Source organism: Neolamprologus multifasciatus, chromosome 16 (genome assembly GCF_963576455.1).
Source record: "Neolamprologus multifasciatus chromosome 16, fNeoMul1.2, whole genome shotgun sequence".
NCBI classification, from domain to species: domain Eukaryota; kingdom Metazoa; phylum Chordata; class Actinopteri; order Cichliformes; family Cichlidae; genus Neolamprologus; species Neolamprologus multifasciatus.
Window position 1 is genome coordinate 15,143,884 of NC_140454.1, and position 18,924 is coordinate 15,162,807.

The 18,924-nt window shown below is 40.9% G+C and overlaps 3 protein-coding genes across 3 annotated transcripts in view; 2 read left to right on the forward strand and 1 right to left on the reverse strand.

Moving 5' to 3' along the window:
* rpl24 (ribosomal protein L24) overlaps positions 1 to 18,924 on the forward strand; it is an 86,459-nt gene that overhangs the window by 45,946 nt on the left and 21,589 nt on the right. The window lies entirely within an intron of this gene.
* Positions 1,157 to 16,587, forward strand: me3 (malic enzyme 3, NADP(+)-dependent, mitochondrial). Its single transcript, XM_085136411.1, has 14 exons — positions 1,157 to 1,352; positions 4,647 to 4,780; positions 5,412 to 5,561; positions 5,800 to 5,875; positions 5,967 to 6,128; positions 6,302 to 6,405; positions 6,481 to 6,590; positions 7,496 to 7,593; positions 12,522 to 12,635; positions 12,720 to 12,825; positions 13,417 to 13,559; positions 14,687 to 14,860; positions 15,090 to 15,188; positions 15,595 to 16,587. Exons 1-14 carry the CDS (start codon positions 1,158 to 1,160, stop codon positions 15,754 to 15,756), a joined length of 1,827 nt encoding a protein of 608 aa, XP_084992537.1. The 5' UTR covers position 1,157; the 3' UTR covers positions 15,757 to 16,587.
* LOC146500494 (uncharacterized) lies at positions 6,725 to 9,443 on the reverse strand. The gene has a single exon (XM_085136417.1). The coding sequence runs from the start codon at positions 9,321 to 9,323 to the stop codon at positions 8,157 to 8,159; it is 1,167 nt and encodes a 388-aa protein (XP_084992543.1). The 5' UTR covers positions 9,324 to 9,443; the 3' UTR covers positions 6,725 to 8,156.

The following is an 18,924-nucleotide window of genomic DNA, read 5'->3' on the forward strand; positions in this document are numbered from 1 at the left end:
AGCTACTTGTAGCATTTACTAACAGGAGCAGCCAGAAAATGGTGGTAGATCCTTTCACTGGAGGTCTGAATATTCCATTTATACTGCTGTGTATCTTGTACTTGTAGGCAACAGTGCTCCAGGGTATCACCACTCAGGTAAAGCATGTTGTTCACTACATGAAGTCTTTCCCAAGTGCTCTAGATTTGTAGATACTGTCAGGCTGCAGCAGAGGGAGCCAGCACATTTTAATATGTCCTGTGACCACAGATGGTTTTATCTTCTATGATTTATTTTCGGGCGGTGTCATGACCAGTGACTGTTAAAAACATGTATATTTATTTACACAGTCACTGGTCGTGACTAAGGCTTTTGAAATGTCAGTTGGTGCCAGGGAACTGATTTTTTTGTTTTTCAATAAATGTGGCTTACAGTGACTTTCAATTTACTTGCATATAGAACAGTCAGGAAGATCAAGTGCAAACATTCACTTTATGCGCATGCTTCTACTATTAAAAACAGACTGCGGTTCTCCTTGGTAATCCAATCCACGGAGCTTAAAGTGTAATTTCTATGTGCAGATGCTGAAGATGGAGGCTGTGAGGATGGAGACTGTGAGGGGGGAAAGTGGGTTAGGCTGCAAGCTGATTGGAGAGGCTGACTGAAGGAGGGAAGTGAGTCTGGATCAGCTGTTCGCTGTCGATCCTCCTTCCTCCCCTCACCACCACCACCCTCCCCAGCGTCAAGTAAAAAAAAAAAAAAAACTAACAAAAAACAACCGGAGTACCCGGCCAGAGAAGACACAGCGTCTGCTTGTGAAGACAGAAGTCAGGTGGACAGCAGCTTTTGTAGATTCCAGGTGAGGGCAGCGGCTAACGAAGTATTAGCCACATGCTAGCTAGCATTAGCAGCTTGACAGCATTCCGCCGGTAAAGAAAGCTAACAGCAGCTAGCGCCACGGAGCAAGGTTTCTGTAAAAACGTGCCTATCGCAGCGGCTTTAGTCTTCATCACTGAGTCTTTTCAGTGCTATCACTGTATGTGTGAGGTCTGCTGAGACCGGAGCACCTGTTGTTTATCTTAGTTGGTGACCCGGGTCAGACCCTCTTGCAGTGCAGGATCAGCTGAACCCGTGTTATTCACAGCATGTCTTCTGTGTCTTTGCTACCCTCTGGCAGCATGAACTCTCTCCCAGGAAGAGCCGCACTGTCCCTGTGCAGGCGCACGGCCACAGGCGGGATGATAGGGGTCCTGTCGGCCGACAGGGCCTCTTTCCAAGCTGTGCGGGTCTGCCACTCCGGGACAAGCCACAAGCCCAGCGTCAATACCAAGAAGAGGGGCTACGACATCACCAGAAACCCCTACCTCAACAAGGTGAGCACACGCCTCTCCTGTATTACAGCTTCCCCAATCCAGAGTGAGGCAAGCAGCACATCTTACAATGCTTCGTGCACATGTTTAATATCAGGTAATGACGGCATACAGTGAGTTTTCCACTGCAGATTATGCTTATTATTATTATTATGGATCAGTCACTTCTACTTTAGGTCCATGTAGATGTGATTTGCCTGTTGTGTGGCTTTTAATGATTTTAGTTGCTTCTGTTGATGTAACACAGCTAATGAATAATGTGTGTGATGTTGTTTGTATTACACACACACACACACACACACACACACACACACACACAGAGGCCACATGCCAGAGCTGATAGTGCATTCATAATCAAAGCCTAATTGTAATGTAAATGTATTTCTCTTGGGTGTGTAACATAAAGTAAAATGACCAAAGATTTGACATTTATGAACAACGCTTGGGGGGGGGGGGAAAGCATCACAAAAGGCATCGAGGTAGTAGCAAGCACATAATTTTAAGGCCATAACAAAGGACATTAATATACTTTTTTAACTTCAATGTCAAACTACTGCAAGGAACCATATTTCTTAAACCCAGCCTGGGTCACACAGCTGTGTCTACAGGCAACATGATGTCCATGTATGATGGTGAGGGAACATAAACAGAGAGTACAATAAAAATATCACATTCTGAACTGCTCCTAAGTAAACTATGAATGCCACAGCACTTCCTATTTATACACAGTGTTGGGGAGTAACGGAATACATGTACCGCCGTTACGTATTCAAAATACAAAATATGAGTAACTGTATTCCGTTACAGTTACCGTTTAAAAGGGTGGTATTTAGAATACAGTTACTTTGTTGAAATAAATGGATTACACGGCGGTACTTCCCTGTTTCATATTGTGGCGGGTCAGGCCTGTTTGGGTTTTGTTTGACAGCTACGTTCTGTTGTTCCAGGCGGCAGCGTTACGGTTGCCATGGTTACAGGGTTACGCTCTCTCTGCGTGTTTCCTGGGTGAGAGAGCGCCTGTTGTTGTTGTGCTAAGCTAATAGGCAGAATGCTACCGATATAGCTCTAAAGAATGTAGCATCATAGGCAGCGCAGTCCGTGCTGCAGGGAGAATGGACTGCTGTACCCGTTATGTGTCTGTGAGCGAGGGAGGGAGAAAAAGGAAAAGTACGAGCAAAAACGGGAGCTGGAAGCATGTAAATATAATAATAACCACTGCAGCCAAGAAGAGTGCCTGACGAGCCCAGTTGTAAGTAAGCTATTATGCACACCGTGTTCGTGTTTTCCTCCAAAAACAATAAGTTCTGTTGGAGCAGCCTTTCAACGCCTCTCTCTGTCTCTCGCTAGCAAAGTTGACCCAGACAACAAAGTAAAGCTAGTTTTCAGCTACGAGCCCGACACAGAACCCAACGAGGTCCCTTTACTACGGTTCGGAGCCGCGGACCTTCAGTAACAGTAATAAATCACAGCAATAGTACATTCATGTAGTTGTAAACAGCGTGATAATATATTAAGTAATCCAAAGTATTCAGAATACGTTACTCTCATTGAGTAACGTAACGGAATACGTTACAGAATACATTTTGGGGCATGTATTCTGTAATCTGTAATGGAATACATTTTAAAAGTAACCTTCCCAACACTGTTTATACAACATAGTAGACTGACACAACTGTGAATGGTCTTTCTACAGATTCCTGTAACATCTGTCATACTCTGCCTCTGTCTCTCCTTGTGGAGTGTAATAAATACATAGACTGTCACCATTTTCAAAAAGTGAATTCACAGAGAGAGTACTTTTTTGTGCCTTGCTAGCACTGCAAAAACACCAGATTTTGCTAGATATCAGGTCTGTCGTGTTTCCTTCCACCAGCGCTGGTGTCGAGTCAGCAGCTACGTGCTGATTCATAGGTCAGTTAAGTCCAAGCAATCAGGAAGTGAAGCCCCGCTTAGATGGAAAAAAAGCAACTTTTCAAACTACTGAGTGAAATCTTTGTGTTTGAAACTTTCTGTTAAACAGTCCTTTCCAGCACAGATGACAGTATGCAGTCTGCACTCAGTGTTTCCATAGAAACCAGATGAGCTCTGATCACACAGTGTTACAGTCCAAATCAGTCCCCCTTCCCTCACCCAACTAAAAAAACACATTTAACTGAATTAGTTCATGTGAATCTCATTGTACCCTTCGCTGTATTCTGCTGTAAAACTATATTACAGCTTTTAATCTTTTACCAATGATAAGGTCTGCTTAAAGGTTAAGATAATAGCACTTTACAGCTCACACACAAGCCCACATTTTCAGCTTCACTTTCTCCTCCGTGTGCTAACATGCTGTGTGTAACGTGGGTTGATTATAACTCCTGGTGAGGAGTGTCACCTTAATGGGTTTACTTTAGCGCCTCTTTACCTGCTCGCTCTGATAGGTTTTGCACATCTTTGTTAATCTGTGACTTTCTTCTCAGTCACCTCTGCTTCCAGGAATACATTAAAATGTTTTCCATACAGTTGTCCTTCCTTCTTTCTGTTCAACGCTAATCTTTTTTTGTTATTTAATGTACTAATGAATCATCGTTTCCATTTAACGACCCGCCCTAAGCTGCAGAACCCATTGTCGAGCACGGTGGTGCCACGTGGCGTGAAACTCGCAGTTAAAATGCAAAGCATGCAGCTTGTGTAATAACTCTAGGAGTAATAGTTGTAAATAGCACTATCATATTTCACCCTCCACTCTGCCAGCATGAATAATTTGCAGGACATGGGCTCATGAAGACCCACAGAAAAACAAGCTGAGCCTAGAAAGGCCAGTTTTTTCCCCCCATGTAGGTCAGTGTTTTCACTAGAGGAAGAATCAAAGGAAGGGACGAGGAGGAAAGAGAAGTCGAGCTGACAGGGGAGTTGGTTCAGGCTCCCTTTACTATTGGGCAGAATAAATAGATTAAACCCCACACCCCCACCTATGAGCACTCTTTGTGGGAAGAATGCCAGCGTAGAGGGAGGAGAGCAGTAACTGTAACCAGAAGGCAGAAGGGTACAAGTCTGCTGACCAGAAAAAAAAACGTCAGTCTCCTTCTCCTGTTGTTTACTACGTGTTCTTTTTGCTCTGCATTTGTTTTCAGTGCAAAGATGGCAACCGGTTTACATAAAGAAAAAACATGAAAAAGGCCACCGTGCTTGTATATGACTAACTCATAATTAAGCTCACATTGTGATGCCTAAAGGATGAGTCATTGTGGTTTGGATTGACTGAGTTGGTTACTTAGTTTAGCGTTGCATAATCGGCCTTCTTCCGCCCTACAGGGAATGGCATTCACCATGGAGGAGCGCTTACAACTGGGTATCCACGGCTTGCTACCCCCCTGCTTCCTGTCCCAGGATGTCCAAGTCCTGCGCGTCATGAAGAGCTACGAAACACGCACCAATCCTCTGGACAAGTGAGAGAACAGACTCATTAACAATAAAGCTGGTGCTGTTCAAGATGGAAACCACACGACAGCTGCAGAAGTTCAGTGAGGTTGTCCCACTGAACATGCTGCTTATCAGGGCTCCCGCTAAATGCTTTCAAAGCAGTGTCCAGACTTGTGGTTGTTTCACACATCATATGTGACTCTTTCCAAGTCATTAAAACTGTTTGGTTAAAATATTAAAGCCACAATGGTGCAAAAATGCAGTAATACCAAAGCGGTGCTTTTCAAAAAACAGTATGGCCCTGTAGTAGAGTCAGAGTGTTAACCGACCTGCCTGCAGTCTAAAACAGCCACAAACCTTTGAGCAACTGAAATCTTACATGAAACAAGAACGGCACAAAACCACGGGAGAAGTTTTCCTCAGTTCCCAAAATTTTGTCCAGATTTCAGTCTTGAACAAAGTGGTTCACTGAATCAAACGACCAGCATCTCACTGCGTTTAGCCAAATAATGGTTAAATATGCAAAAAAATAATAATTTTTAAAAGGGGTTTTAGGGAATTTTTTTACTAGACACATTGTAATTATACAGAAATATTCAGATCAGAAATGGCCTACTGCGTTTCTGAAACACATCATAATGTTTTTTTCTGTCTCAGGTACATCCTGTTGATGACACTACAGGACAGGAATGAGAAGTTGTTCTACCGTTTGCTGACCTCTGACATCGAGGAGTTCATGCCAATCGTCTACACTCCCACTGTCGGCCTGGCTTGCCAGCAATATGGACTCGCCTTCAGGAGACCAAGGTAAACTTCATTCCACTCATCAGCCACTTCATTAGGTACACCTTACTAGTGCTGGGTTAGATATTTGCTTTAATTAAAATAAATGGGTTAGATTTGAGCCCCACCGTGTGCATGGGCTTAAATGTTTTTTCCCTTGTTCTGGGCTCATTTTTGTGCCGTTTTTGTGCATGTGCATTGGCATCAGTGTTAGTTGGAAAACAGATTTAACTACTTGTATCATCACTTGACTTATTTACAGAGGACTCTTCATCACCATCCATGACCGAGGTCACATTGCCACGATGCTCAACTCCTGGCCAGAAGAAGACATAAAGGTAAACGGCACGCAATTAAACTGGCGCCTGCTGATTTCTGAGAAAATAATGTCTCAGACACGTTAGTGAAAGTGTTTGCCTTCATCCACAGGCCATCGTAGTGACTGATGGGGAGCGTATCCTCGGCCTGGGGGACCTGGGCAGCTATGGGATGGGCATTCCTGTGGGGAAGCTGGCGCTCTACACAGCCTGCGGTGGGGTTCGGCCACAGCAGTGTCTCCCTGTGCTACTGGATGTTGGCACAGACAACCAGGTGAGCATGACCTCAGAGCAATCAGGTTTTATGAGATAGTATAGCAGCTCATAAAACCTGGTTCATCTGATATAATTTCAAAGATCTGGCAATAGTTTACAGATGCCGATGCATGCATGCACGGTTTAAGTCTTTGATTAATTTGCTGACCCGTTAAACGTCCTTCTGTTCAGGCACTGCTCAATGACCCTCTGTACATTGGGCTGAAGCACAAGAGAATCAGAGGAAAGGAGTACGACGAACTGATTGACGAGTTCATGCAAGCAGTGACAGATAAGTAAGTGAAAGCACAGGTGAATGAAGGATGAGGAGGCAGTGCTGATGTCAGACTAACCACGCTGTTCCTCCACAGGTACGGGATGAACTGCCTCATACAGTTTGAGGATTTCGCCAACAGCAACGCATTTCGCATCCTCAACAAGTACAGAAATCGATACTGTACCTTCAACGACGACATCCAAGGTGCTTTATTACCCATCGCGTTACAGCCAGGAGCGTCTTACCTTTCATAATATACACTACAATATGTTGATGGTTTCAGTTGGGTAACATATTTCTGAAATCTTCCTCATTTCAGGATTTCTGTTTCAGAAATACAATGCTTCAGACAGCAAACGTAAACGTAGCCAACACAGATCAAGATTCTGTGAAGACTCAAAACTAAAAATGAAACAAAGAAGTAAAAATAAAGCAGCTTACTCTAAACAGGCGGTTATATTTGCCCTCACTAGCCTAAGTCATAAAGCACCAACTTTTCCCCAGTGATGATCATCATTTTAGTTCTGCGACAAAAAGGAAATCAGAAAAACTTTATCTTCGTGACTGTAACGCATCAGGTTACTTAGAGGAAATCAAATAGCTGCTGCTTCAGCAAACTTCTTAAGTCCAAGATCAGCTACTTTCTGGCTGTTTGGTACAGTGAAGCAGGTCATACAAATAAAATCAAACTAATGCTTTGTAATTAAAGTAACTGGTCATACTAGCTGAAGAAAACCACACATGGACATTTAAAAACATCAGTGTCAGTTCTGATAATGTTGCCCCTTTAATTTTCTTTCAGTAGTTACAAAGTTTCACTTCAACACATCAAAAAGTATTTATTTAAATTTCACCATCTTTACTTTCCGTATTGTCATCGTGCACTCACAGTTCACCTGTTAACTATTAACTCTCACCTCTCAGGTGAGAGTTAACCTGAGGGTTTTCTCTGGACATTGACTGCTTTTTTCCACTGATTTTCAACTACATTCTTGTACCTGACCACTTTCATACGAATCCTTTTCAGTTTGTTGTTTGTACAGCGTTTCACTGTAAGAGATCATGAGAGACTTCAGACTGCAATCACGAGTGTTTTGTTTTTCCTGCAGGCACGGCTTCTGTAGCTGTTGCAGGGATCTTAGCAGCTTTAAAGATCACCAAGAACAAATTGTCAGACCACAGTTTTGTCTTCCAAGGGGCAGGCGAGGTAAGAGGATTTGCTCTCTAGAATTTTATGGTGTTTGGAGCAAAAATAACCGTCCTTAATCCCGGAGAGAGATAGGAAAACAGTGCCTTCTGTCAAATTGGAATTACAAAGGGTTTCATTTACTTTTACAAAAAAAAATGTTTGAAAGACAAAATACCAGATTTTACTGGGTTTTGAAGAAGAAAACATGCTATACACTAGATTTGTAATTTGATGCCAGCACTACATTAAAAAAATGAGAAAGCAGCATTTTTCTTTGAGAAGTAAAGTGCGTGCACAATGTGTTTCTCCATTTAGGTTTCAAGAAGAAAATAAAAGACAGATCTGAATGTTTGAAAATGTTTTGGAAAAATTCTGTAAAGATGAGATGAAAAATACTCAAAGGATAAATTCAATTGGTTTATTATTTAGATAAGTTGGGAAAAAAAAGTTAAACAAGCAAATAAATGAAGAAAAAAGGCAGAGGAGAGAAAACTCCAACAATCCCCTCTGAGCAAGCACTTGGCGACATTGGGGAGGAAAAACGGCCTTTAAACGGGCAGAAACCTCCGGCAGAACCAGGCTCAGGAGGGGACAGTCAACTGCTGGGACTGGTTGGGGGGGTTAACAGAGGTGGAGCAAGACGAGGCTACATCAGGTGAGGAAGCAGTAGCGTCTCTCCTCCGGAACAAATGGAACCACTTTTTCTTTTTTTTCATGCACTTTTCCACGAGCGCTTTTTTCTCCAGGATGAGATTTCTCAGTTCATCGATTGTTTCTGTGTTTTGCTTTTCAAGTTTCTTACATCTTTGTTTCACCTCTTCCAATGTTGCTTGTTGTTCTTCAAGCTTGTCTTTGAGTTGTTTGGATGTTGCCTCCTGTATCAGCCTGTCCTTGTGCATGTCTGCATTTCTCTGTTGTACTTCTTTGTGCTCGTCTTCTAACTGCTCGTTTCTTTTCTGGATTTCTTGGAGCGTGAGCTGCAGGTCTTCATGTATTTTGTCTTGTTGTTGTTTTTGTGCCTGCATTTGAGTGTTTTCACGCCTCAAGTTATTGAATTCCACCAAAATCCCCTTAACAAGCTCTGAGTTGTTTCTCGCATTTTGCCCGATCCTTTTCTGCATCTGTGAGCACCGTTTCTCCAGTTTGTCCTTTTCTTCTTCCACTTTAGTTGCTTTGTCCTCCAGCTGATTACAAAACTCTTGCAGTTTTAGATTTTTAGACTCGAAGTCCTGGACGATACGTTTTCCTTCTATCAGTCTTTCTTGTTGTTGCTCTTTCTGTTGAAGAAGGTCTTTATTTTGGCGCAGTGTTTGATCCAGGCTTTCTGTCAGCATTCGGTATTTTTCCTGCATGCTCTTCAGTTCGTGCTGCATTTCTCTTTGCTTTTTGTCATGCTCTTCCTTCTGTTGGAGGAATTCTTTCTTTTCTTCCACAGCTTCATGGAGTTGTCTTTGGAGGAGCTGATGCCTTCGGTCCATGTATTGGAGATCCCATTGTATCTTATCAGTCATCGTTTTCTTGTCTTGGAGCTGGTTGGTCATTTCTTTTAGTTCTGCACTCTTTTGCTTGTTTTCTTTAATGAGGTGCACAATCTGCTCTCGGGTCTGAGCAAACTTTATTCCCCAGCCCTCATTAATAAATTTTATGTCCGGCTGGCGCTGTTGTCTGTCTTCCAGCTCTTTATTTTGGGCTTCCATTCGTCTACACTTGTCCTCCAGCTTAAGTTTCTCGTCTTCAATTTGTTGCATTTTTTTCTGGAGAAGGTAGTTTTCCTTCCTACTCTCCTCTAATGCCTTTTGGAAGGATGAGACGCCATTTGGGGAAATTGGCCGGCCACGCCAGGAAGGAGAGGCGGCGTAATCTTTTTGAATTGGTTGTTTTTTTTCTTGGAAACATGTTTGAGTTTCTATACGATGACTTTTAAAAGCTTTACAAATGTTTCTGTGGTGAACGTTTGTAGGCTGCAAACACAGATGCTGCTAAAACGAACTAAAACTTGCTGTTTCTCACCCCTACTTAAGGAAAAACATCAAAGGACTTAAGATTCTTAAGATCTCCCTATGACATCATCACTCCCTAAGCCAATGAGATTGTCACAAGACATTTTGGAATGGGGTATTTTTTTTTAAAACTGTTTTCAAACTTAACTTAAAATTTCAGTGTTTCCTAGTTGTGGACTATTGGTTAGTCCAGCCGATTAAGAAATTAATTGTCACAAACATCCCTAATATTATATAACAGACAACAGAAAACAAGACAGTTTTTTTTCTACGCAATAGAGCTGTAATAAATTTTTTTTTTTAATTATCCTACTTTTTATAAAAGAGAACATTTATTAAAGAATATGTATTTAATTAAAAACTCTGTTCATCTAAAGCAGGGGTCAGCAACCTTTAAGACCCAAAGAGCCGAAGATCCATAATTGGCCTATTTGGGGTTGAAAGTCTCTATAAATGCACGGCATTTCGCCGGGTACACCGGCTTCCGCGAGTGTGACGCTTATTTTGAGCGATGAAAAAATAACAAAATATTATTTTATTTGTATATTGCAAAATCACAATAATCTTCCAATTTAGAACTACAAGTAAAAAAAAAAAGAACTAACATAAATAAAATACACTTCAGCTAAATACTTCTAATTATTATTTTCCCAAACCACGCGGAGCCGCACTATAAGGACTAAAGAGCCGCAGGTTGCCGACCCCTGATCTTAAGGGTATAACAAAAAGGGGGAGCTTCCTGCTCAAAAATGAAATGTCCCCATGTCCCCACTGGGCGATCGTGGCTCAAGAGTTAGGAGTTCGCCTTGTAATCGGAAGGTTGTCGGTCGTCTCGGTCTCGGTCGTTGTGTCCTTGGGCAAGACACTTCACCCGTTGCCTACTGGTGGTGGTCAGAGGGCCCGGTGGCGCCAGTATCCGGCAGCCTCGCCTGTGTCAGTGCGCCCCAGGGTGGCTGTAGCTACAATGTAGCTTGCCATCACCAGTGTGTGAATGTGTGCGTGAATGGGTGGAAGACTGAATGTGTAAAGTGCTTTGGGGTCCTTAGTAAAGTAAAGCGCTGTACAAATACAGATATTGTACAGAACAAAAGACATAGGATGACCTAAGAAAGACCTAAGATGATTTGTTTAAATTTTTACAAGCTCTTACTGAGGTGATGCAAAGTGAAACATTAAAAATTGACCTTGAATGTTCTTAAAAAGTGCTTGAATTTGACCCTGAAAAATGTGTATGAACTGTATTTACAGTCTGCCATTAATGGTGCACTGATGTGGCGATTCACATGACATGTCCACTAATGCACCTCTGTAGCGTCCCAGCTTTCAAAATGTGCGCGAACTGACGAATAAGATGGTTGTTATTCTTTTGAGCTTAGAGAATACAGCATCCATAACTTTCTGGAAAATTTCAGTTTTAGATTTTTGGGTCATGGGACAGTTTTCCACTTCACCTCATTCCATCTTGAACGAGCCCAGCCACCAGGGAAAGTGGTTTTAAGGGTGTTATTTACACTGCAGCACAGCGTCTGTTTGTAATGCTAGGCCCTAAATCACATATTTGGTGATTTTTATAAATTCAATATTCTAATATAGCAAGCAACTTTTCTTTTCAGGAACACAAAACGTAAAAAGATGTTCCTAACATTTTTATTTGTAGTTATTTATTCGTTGTTCATGTTCCGCCCGACAACTCTGACGGCTGACGGGTGTTTCTTATGTCTTTTCTTTACTTTTTAAAATTTTGCATTGGTTGTTGTTAATAAAAATAGACTGGCAAATGGTTTATTAGCAAATAAATAATAATAAATGGGATTTGCTTTAAAGATCACAACCATTTAAGGTTCTGTGTTGTCTCTCGCAGAGAGAATTATCTCATGCTTTTGATAAAAATAAATCATAAAATCAGCTGATCTTGGATAAGCAGAATAAAATGAATGGATGCATCATGAAATCCACAAATTCTTTGGTGAAAATTTGTTGAATTTTGTGGTTCCTGGAGTGATAACCTGGAGAACACCAGCTGCCAGTTTGGCTTTAGGAGACACCATTTCGTCTTTTAATATTAGGCTTAATATCCTTTACTTTTTACCTCTCAGTTGTAATAGGCTGATCAGGTATTGTCGTAACTCGTCCGTAATGATGTAAATATAGTTATAGTGCTGGAATAGGTGACTCAGAGGAAGTCTTAAGAGGCTGGGTGGCTTCCCATGAGTGAATTTTCTCCATTTATCTCTTTGGAACATTGCCTCAGATGTTTATACACCACATCTGGATGTCATTAAAATTTGGCTTTTCTCTCGCCTTGGTTATTCCTCACCCTCATCTCTCTGGGCTCTCCTTTTTCTCTTTCCCATCACCACCAACCAATCGACGCAAAAGACTCCTTTTCCTTAAGCCTGGTACTGCCACCGGTTTCTTCCTGTTAAAACGGGGTTTTTCCTTTCCACTGTCGCCAAGTGCTGCTGATAGAGGATCATCTTGTTGTTGGGGGTTTTCTCTCTAACATTGTAAGGTCTTTACTTTACAGTCTAAAGGTCCTTGAGGTGACTATCGCTATGATTTGGTTCTACGTCAATAGAACTCAATGAATAAAAATGTCCTTCATTTGACTATTTCATTACCAAGTCTTTCACAGAGTGGTCCAGCTATCTCCATCTTTAAATCTGATAGACTCTTCCTCTGTGTAATTTTTTTTTATTGGTGTTTTTTTTTTTTTTTTTTAAATACCCTCTCCCATTACAATTTAACTCAATTTGTTTTGCATTACTTTCTAGCATTACCCCCAAATCCCAGTTTTTTTAAATGTGGTGCTGGCATCGCATTCAGAATTCACTAACTGCCTTTGTGCCACCGTAGCCTAAATATTTATTGAGATTAGGTTTGTATCTAAAAGTGGGGACTATAATGCAGATGGAGAATTTTTCTTTTCTTTTTTCTCCCCACCAGGCTGCTTTGGGTATTGCTCATCTGCTTATAATGGCCATGGCCAAGGAAGGATTGAGTAAAGAAGAAGCTGCCAAGAAGATCTGGATGGTGGACTCAAAGGGCCTCATTGTGAAGGTAAAATACTTCCTCATGTGTTTCCTAAAGCAAAAAACAGCTGGATGTGGAGTCGTGAAACAAGATCGTTATACACAAATACAGGGAAGAAGCCACCTAAACCATGAGAAGGAGGAGTTTGCTCATGAGCACGCACAAATCAGAACACTGGAGGAGGTGGTGAGCACCATCAAACCCACTGCCATTATAGGTGAGTTTACTTCAGTGAAGTGCATGCAGTGGATAAATCCTGGGATTTTTTTTTAGCTTTGTATTACTTTAAAGGCTAAAAACACCCACAGTGTCATACGTAAAACTATTTTTTTTAACCTTTTTTATTTAACCATTTACACTAATTCCCAACCAGGTACAAGAAAACACAGAAAGCTATTTAAGGTGAATTTCTTGCATCCAGCTTTGTTTATTAGAGTAACACCTTAGTAATTTCCTACAAATCAACTAATTCTCTCTCTTTTCATTTAACCCAGTTCATCAAATTCAACAGTATTTTCGATGTTTATTGGTTTAATTTCCAAACACTGCATGTTTGATGAACTGCCAGAACTGTAGAACCACTTGGATGACAAGACAGCGTTGTTTCAACATTCAAGTTATAATTTTTTTTAATTAAAGTAAGATAACTACAAAAAGAAATGGATCCTAACTTAAAAACTAAAAACTGAGGCTTTAATTTTAAACAGATTTCACTAAACCAGGATCAGAGTCCTTTAAATGACAGCATTGATACATCGTGTTAGTGCCGTTGTTGTGGTGAACCTCGTGTGTTCTCGTTTTGGAAAAGGTGTCGCTGCAATTGGAGGAGCCTTTACAGAGAAGATAATTAAAGACATGGCGTCTTTCAATGAGAGGCCAATCATCTTTGCTCTGAGTAATCCTACCAGCAAGGCCGAGTGCACAGCAGAGCAGTGCTACAAGCTCACAGAGGTAACGCTCAACTCAACTCACCCTCCCAAAATTACAACCCCAATTCCAACAAAGTTTGGATGCTGTGTAAAATAAACTCAAAAACTCATTTTTTATTCACAATAGAGCGGAAAAAGCAACTGAAAAAATGTACAATTTTAAGAAAAAAATAAGGTCATTTTTAGTTTGATGGGAGCTGCGTGTCTCAGAAAGGTTGGGGCAGCGTTTATGTTTACCACTGTGTGGCATCATTTCTTCTTTTAACAACACTCTGTAAACATCTGGCAACTGAGAAGACCAGCTGTCGGACTTTCAGGAGAGGAATGCTGACCCATTCTTGTCTGATAAAGGATTCGTCATGTTTTTTGTTTTGTGACGCTCGAGGCGTCTTCAGCCAATGAAAGGTTTGGAGTGCAGGCAGGCCAGTTCAGCACCCGCACTCTTCTGCTACAAAGCCATGCTGGCCATATTGTAGACCCAATATGTGGTTTGTCATTGTGCTGTTGAAATATGTAAGGCATATGTTGCTTTAAAATCTTTTAGCACTGGTGGTGTCTTTCTAAGTCACGGACATCCAATATTGATTGTTGACCTGATCCTTCTGCACAGATTTCTCAGAATCTGTTGTTGACATTGAGTTATTTGAAGTTTTTACAGTTTGGCATTGCATAACATTATCCTGAAATGTTCCAGAATTTGTAAATGAAACCTCATGTTGCCAGATGTTTACTTTGGAGAAGTTGTGTTTAAACCCAATCATGCTACTAAGCTGTTGCCAGTGAACCTAATTAGTTGCAAAATGTCCATCCAGCTGTTTCTTTTTAGTACTGCTTACTTTTGTTCCTCCCATTCTACCCTTACAGAGATGTGTTCAAAGTCAAAAGCAGATATTTTTTTATAAAATAGTTCATTTTCTCAGTTTAAACATCTGTGTTTTCTGCATTCTACTGTGATTAAAATAAGGCTTTAAGACACTTCTGTTGTTACTTATATTTTATATAATGTTGTAAATTGTAAATGAAATCATGAAGCATTCACAGCATATACAAGAGCACCACATTCTTGCATGCTTTACCTTTTCCATCATTGTTTTTTATTTTAATTATCATTAATGAAGTGAACTTGCTCCTTCTCCTCTCTTTAACAAGGGTCGGGGCATCTTTGCTAGTGGAAGTCCCTTTCATAAGGTGACGCTGGCAGATGGACGCACCTTCTACCCCGGACAGGGTAACAATGCCTACGTCTTTCCTGGAGTCGCTTTGGGCGTTATAGCCTGCGGAGTTCGCCACATATCTGATGACGTTTTCCTCACCACTGCAGAGGTACATTCCACCATTACTGTGTGTACGTCGCATATTTAGATGAGGATTTTATTTGAAAAACTAGATTTTTAGATGCATTTATTTTTACTTTCAGCGCAGTGATGTCTCTCTCTTTAAACCGTACATAGTAATCATGTAAATGTTTAGATTTCTCTCCTGAGACAAACTTAATCTTTATTATGTTTACTTCAAAATAATTTAATTGGCTGTCCTTGTCTGTTTCTCTCAGGCGATCGCCAACATGGTCACAGAGGAGCACCTGGCTGAGGGAAGGCTTTATCCTCCTCTCAACACCATTAGAGAGGTGTCCTTCAAGATCGCAGTGAAGGTAGGAAAGCTGGTACTTTTGAAACATATAACCTCAATCTCATGCAGTAGTAAGTGTGGGGTACTGCCCTCTTCACTGGGCTTTTAAATAAATTTTTGAATTCTTAAGTTGGGATTTGCCATAAAATGTATATTGTGATATTTACGTTTGAACAGTAATCATTCATGGCATTTAAATATATGTTAATCTTCATTTCTCTGACCTAGTGGTTTTTTTTTATCCAGAATCAATCGCTCAGGTACAGTAAAAGAAATGGAAAAGAAAGTAGAAATGGTTCAGCCTCGAAGTTTCAGGCTCAGTGTCTTAGGGAGGAATAAGCGGATAACCTGCTCTACCCCATCAGGTGTAGTTGCCCCTTGTAAGTGTCCAAAATCCCCATTTTTCCTTTTGTTTCTTCCTTTTCCAGATTGTCAACTACGCATACAGAAACAACATTGCTTCAGTGTACCCGGAGCCTAAGGACAAGGAGGCGTTTGTGCTGTCTCAGACCTACAGTTCTGATTACGACTCCTTCACTCTGGACACATACGACTGGCCAGAGGAGGCCATGAAGGTCCAGGACGTGTGATTGGGGTCATCGGTCATCAACACGCTGCCGTAGCGGCACGTAAAAATTGCCTCTATTCTGAAATTTTGCCTTTTCGTTTTTTTGTCTCTCTTTTCTTTTATTTATGTGACTAAACAGCTGCCCCGGGTAAAGCCAACCGAAAATACTACATAAGAAGTATTAAGAATTATCTCAGTTTTCTGAGTGTTGTTATTTCAAGTCATTTTATCCTCTTTTAGCTCTCTACTTTTAGTTTTCCATAAAAAAAACATTTTAAATACGCACAAAAGCATATCAGACATCATTCTCACAGCATAAACCAAGCAATCTGATTTCACAGTGTATCACAACATGTTTTTCTTGTCTTGACATGAAGGAACAGAGGACTTATTTTGAAGACTCTCTGTGCCTCTTACTGTGTGAACTCAGGATGTCCATGTTTTCATATTCCAAGTTCAAACTGTTATAAGAGACACATCTGGCTCGTCTCAGATTTTCCACTCCGTCCCTGTGTGCACATATGTTAGCCTGCACGCAGGGCATAAAACACTCCAATATCAACCTCTGTTTCTTTATAAAAACGAGTGATTTCTGACTGCAGGCACTATTTTCTTTTTTGTGTGTTTGGAGGAAGCATCGATAAATTGAGTTATCCTCGTTTTTGTTCACAGTGCTGTGCTTTCCTTTGTTTGTTTTGTAAAGAGCTCTGCCTAATGTGTTTTTGCCAAAGTTGTCAGCTGTATCATATTTTACTCCTAGAGGACATGATGCTGTGCACGCTTTAGCACTGAGAGATATGCTTGAAGTTTTCAAAGGGAACATGAAGCTTTTTAAATAAAAGTATCAATAAGATATGAGTGCATCCTGGACTCTTTTTTCTCCCCCTCCCCAAACAGATTACATAGCTTACAACTATATATAGCACTGTGCAAAAGTCTTGTGCAAACCTTCTTTTCTTTATATTTAACTAAATGCATAATTTCCTGTGCTCAGAAGGACTAAAACCACACTTGTTCATGGGGTAGATGTGGTGGTTTGTAAAACACACATTAAAAAAAAAAAAATATATATATATATATATATATATATAATATATATATGAATGAAGGAGCACCGCCTCCAAATTCTTCAACTATTGCCTAGACTTAAAAATCTGATAAAACTGGCTGTTTCAGCAGGACAATGATCCCAAAACATGCATTAAAACCAGCTTAAGAAAAGATAACGGTTTACTAACAATAAACTCTGGATTCTCAAGCTACAACCTCAACCCCTGCTAAGTGTTTTGAGCTTGTGTGGAATAAAGAAATTGAAATTAAGCTTGTGAAACAAATCATTAAAAGCCCAGAATTATCATATCCATGTGATAGGTGAACAAACCTGTCAGGCATAACATCTCAAACATATTCAGTATTACACCTTCCTGCTTCCTGTTTTGTGTTATTTATTTTAATTAAGTATCCATGTATGTGTCAAGGCATTTAGATCTTATTGAATCGTTTTTGTACTCGTACTGTTGCTGGTAGCAGGAAGAAGACCCAAATGCAGGACTCACAGATACAAGAATAAACTAAAAACCAGTTTTGTATTTGGTGAAATGGCAAAATCCACAACAGAAGCACAACACAATGGCAGGAAAGCAGGAGCGTAGGTTAACAGACACCCAGACAAGGAAGAAAAGGAAACCAGAGTTTGCATATAAAGGGCTAATCAGTTTCTTTGTATTCAGACATATATGGCATATAGACCTGAATATAGTTTTCTGTTCTCTTGTTTTGGAGCCTTTAAGTTACTGCACTGTTTTGGATTTTAAATATGAGCCTAATAAACGGTTCCCCTTCTAGGTCCCTAGATTTTGACAAGTACACATGATGAGCGTACATGATCTTATACATACACACATAAGATCTGGCATAAGATTATGACCGATTACAGGTGAAGTAAACAGCACTAATTATCTCATCATCGTCTGTTAGTGGGTGGAATATATGTTAGGAAGCAGGTGAACATTTTGTCCTCAAAGTTGACGTCTTAGAAGGAGGGAAAAGGGGCAATCGTAAGGACTGATCAGTTTGGTGAGCGCCAAATTGTGATGGCTAGCTGACTGGGTCGGAACATCTCCAAAACTGCAGCTCTTGTGTGATGTTCCTGGCCGGCAGTAGCCAGTACCTCTTAAAAGTGGTCCACAGAAGGAACAATGGTGAACCAGTGACAGGGTCATAGGCTGCAAAGGCCCACCGATGGATGTGGGAAGCGAAGGTGGACCTGTTTGGTCCAATCCAATAGAGAAACTTCTGTAGCTCAGGTTACTGAAAAGGTTAATACTGCTTCTAATTAAAAAGTCAGAATACACAATGCATCACAGTTTGTTGCGTATGAGGCTGCACAGCCACAGAACAGCCAGGTGGTCCATGCTGACCCCTGATCACCACTGAAAGCAACGACAATGAGCATGTGAGCATCAGAACTGGACCACGGAGCAGGTTTTCTTTATGTGCGTCGATTACCTGGGGAACACCTGGCACCAAGATGCATTATGGGAAGAAGGCAAGCTGGTGGGGGCAGTGTGATGCTTTGGGCAATGTACGACTTGGAAACCAAGGATTCTGTCGTCCATGTGGATGTGACAAATACCACCTACCTAACCATTGTTGCAGAACATGTACACCCTTTCATTGAAACTGTATTCACTGATGGCTGTGGCCTCTTTCAGCAGGATAATGTACCCTGCCAGAGAGCAAATACTGTTCAGGAACGGTTTGAGGTGTTGACTTGACATTCAAAGTTCGCCAGATCTCAACCCAATCAAACATCTGTGGGAAGGAAATGTGCTGTACAAACATGTCTGATCCGTGGAAGCCCCACCACACAACTTACAAGACTTAAACGATCTGTTGTTAACTTCCTGGTGCAAGATGCCACAGCAAACCTTCCGGTGGTGTCTAACTGAATCTTAAAGGTTTAGGGCTGTAGTAGCAAAAGCAAACACAATATTAGGCAGATGTTCATGTTATGTGTGTATGCGTGTTTAATGTTTCCTAAGTAAATATATTTCCAAAGATGCTATTTGAAATTCTCAACAGATGTCCATTAATTGTTATGTGTAATAATGAGAATATAGTCTCTGGTCAGGTGAGACCAAAATTGAACTCTTTCGATTCCAGAATACACACACCATGTTTGGAGGTC

Coding starts and splice junctions, on each gene's coding strand:
- me3 (XM_085136411.1), top strand. CDS start 1,158: ATGAACTCTCTCCCAGGAAGAGCCGCACTGTCCCTGTGCAGGCGCACG. Junction 1,353..4,646: donor GAAACCCCTACCTCAACAAG/GTGAGCACACGC, acceptor TCCGCCCTACAG/GGAATGGCATTCACCATGGA. Junction 12,636..12,719: donor CAAAGGGCCTCATTGTGAAG/GTAAAATACTTC, acceptor ACACAAATACAG/GGAAGAAGCCACCTAAACCA.
- LOC146500494 (XM_085136417.1), bottom strand. CDS start 9,323: ATGCAACAAATTGAAGACGAGAAACTTAAGCTGGAGGACAAGTGTAGA.